At 37.3% G+C, this 2,549-nt stretch overlaps 1 protein-coding gene across 1 annotated transcript; it reads left to right on the plus strand.

Moving 5' to 3' along the window:
- The first annotated feature begins 540 nt into the window (after window positions 1-540).
- LOC131004580 (uncharacterized) lies at window positions 541-2,219 on the plus strand. The gene is made up of 2 exons (XM_057931284.1): window positions 541-1,347; window positions 1,632-2,219. Exons 1-2 carry the CDS (start codon window positions 541-543, stop codon window positions 2,217-2,219), a joined length of 1,395 nt encoding a protein of 464 aa, XP_057787267.1.
- The last annotated feature ends 330 nt before the right edge of the window (window positions 2,220-2,549 follow it).

Below are 2,549 nucleotides of genomic sequence, written 5' to 3' on the forward strand. Positions count from 1 at the left end.
ATGTACTCCCTCCGTCCCGGTAATCTTGTCCCCTTTCTTTTGGGCACGGAGATTAAGGAGTGTTGAGTTAGTGTTGTAAATTGTAAGGTCCCACTTGTTTTAGAAAAAGTAAGTATGAACTAATTATCTTTGTGTTTGACTTCATTAAAATATTGACTAACTTATTTTAAATTTAACAATTTAGTTTATTTTTAAATTCAATTAAATTATAAATATAATTCATTTTTTTTTACTGAAATTCAATTAAAGTCAAACTGAATTAAAGAGTGGAACAGTTCTTTCGGCTGTCACCCTTTCTTTTCGGCTGTAATGAAAAAAGTGGCGCCAACTGTAGACTTCAATACCAAAATTAAAAGAGAGGGAACATTTGGCTGAAAATTAAATTTTCATTCAAACAGCAAAGTTTCGGCTGACAAGTATTCCCACCAAAACACAAGTTCCAACATCTATAAAATCTGCCATTCACAATGCCTATTACATTCACAATCTGAAAATTGAAGAACCTATTACAAAATCACCAAAATCACTTCAAAATCAACCATGGTGAGGCGCAACGATCTAACCACGGGAGAGAGAAACTCCATCATCCAATTTGTGCTTGAAGACAGCCACGGTGGGAAGCCAAAACGTGGCCGAATGAAGGAGGCTGCTGTCAAGTTCGGCGTTTGTCGGCGGACGGTGACTCGCCTATGGAACGCTGCCAAAAAACAGCAAAGCCAAGGTGAGCATATGCATTCATGCAGTGGGAAAATCAACAAAACAAGGCGCAAAAGAGTTGAAATAGACTTGGAATTAATTTCAAGCATGGAGTTAAACAAAATAGCAACTATTAGAAGGCTAGCACGTGGAATTAATTGCAGCAAGAGCATAGTTGGGCGATGGGTAAGCAAAGGTTTGATCAGGGCTCATACTAGTGCTATTAAGCCCGATTTAACAGCCCCTAATAAGTTGATCCGTCTAAAGTTTTCTCTTGAAGCAATCGAGTATGACAGAATACTCAAGGTGCTTCAATACAAGATCATGCACAACACGGTGCATATCGATGAGAAATGGTTTTACTTAACCAAATCAAATCATCGATACTATCTCACACCAACCGAGGCTGAACCACAAAGGAGTTGCAAAAATAAAAAGTTCATCACTAAGGTCATGTTTATGTGCTCTGTCTGCAGACCACTGATTGCAGAGGATGGAACAGTTCTTTTTTATGGGAAAATAGGGATTTTCCCATTTACAGAATATGTACCAGCCAAGAGGAATAGCAAAAACAGGGAGGCTGGTACACTCGAGCAAAAGCCCATTCAATCAATCACGAAGGAAGTAATTAAGGACTGCATTATAAACAAGGTAGTTTACTCACATGAAATATGTCCTGTATGTCACTCTAGTATGATATGTATTGAATTAAGTTGTGTTTTAGATGGGTTGTCCATTAATTAGGGCTGAACTGTTATTTCTAATTGATGAACTATCTCCTGTAACATTAATGAATGCTGAACTGTTATTTCAATTTAATTAGGGCTGAACTGTTATTTCAATTTGATGAAATATCTCATGTAACATTAATGAATGTTGAACTGTTATTTCAATTTAATTAGGGCTGAACTGTTATTTCAATTGTATGTTGGCAGATCATTCCTGCAATTAAGGCCAAGTGGCCACAGTTTGCTAGTAGGGTCATCTTTATTCAACAAGACAACGCAAAACCGCACATTAAAGACAGTGATCCTGATTTTAGACAGGCTGCCAGCTCGGATGGCTTTGACATAAAGATTGTTCATCAACCACCGAACTCACCGGATACCAACATTAATGATCTAGGTTGGTTTAGGGCTATTCAAAGCCTACAAACTGAATCAGTTTGTACCAACATAGATACATTAGTGGAGGCAGTCAAGAGTTCATTTGATGAACTATCTCCCGTAACATTAAACAATGTTTTCTTGAGCCTTCAAGGCTGTTTGACTGAAATTCTAAAGGTCAAAGGGCACAACACCTACAAAATTCCTCACATGAAGAAAGGAGCACTTATTAGACAAGGAGAGTTACCACTCAACTTACAAGTTCCCCATGATTTAGTTAAGGAGGCAATTAACTATCTCATGGAAAATGGAATAGTAAGTGGCATGGATCATCTAAGGCATTCACTTGGCATAAGTTCAATTTCTTTAGATGAAATTGAACTCCAAATGAATGGGTTAGGTATTGAAGTAGCATGAATTTGACTCAATGAATGTTGTATTTTGTAAAGAATAGCAGGACATGTAGGCTGCCACATTTTGTAAAGAATAGCAGTTCATGCAGGCTGCCACATTTTGTAAAGAATAGCAGTTCATGTGGCTTTTTTGTAAACAAAAGGATGTAATGCAGTGGTTATTTTGTAAACAAAAGGATGTAATGCAGATTGCCTCACACTTGAAATGCATTTTTAGTTTTGTAAACCTTAGACATTGTACATATGGGCACACACCAATCTATTGCACTACATATGGGCACACACCAACATATGTAAGCATAATTACAGCTACACATGAGCACACACCATCATA

Source organism: Salvia miltiorrhiza, unplaced genomic scaffold (assembly GCF_028751815.1).
Source record: "Salvia miltiorrhiza cultivar Shanhuang (shh) unplaced genomic scaffold, IMPLAD_Smil_shh original_scaffold_438, whole genome shotgun sequence".
NCBI classification, from domain to species: Eukaryota; Viridiplantae; Streptophyta; class Magnoliopsida; order Lamiales; family Lamiaceae; genus Salvia; species Salvia miltiorrhiza.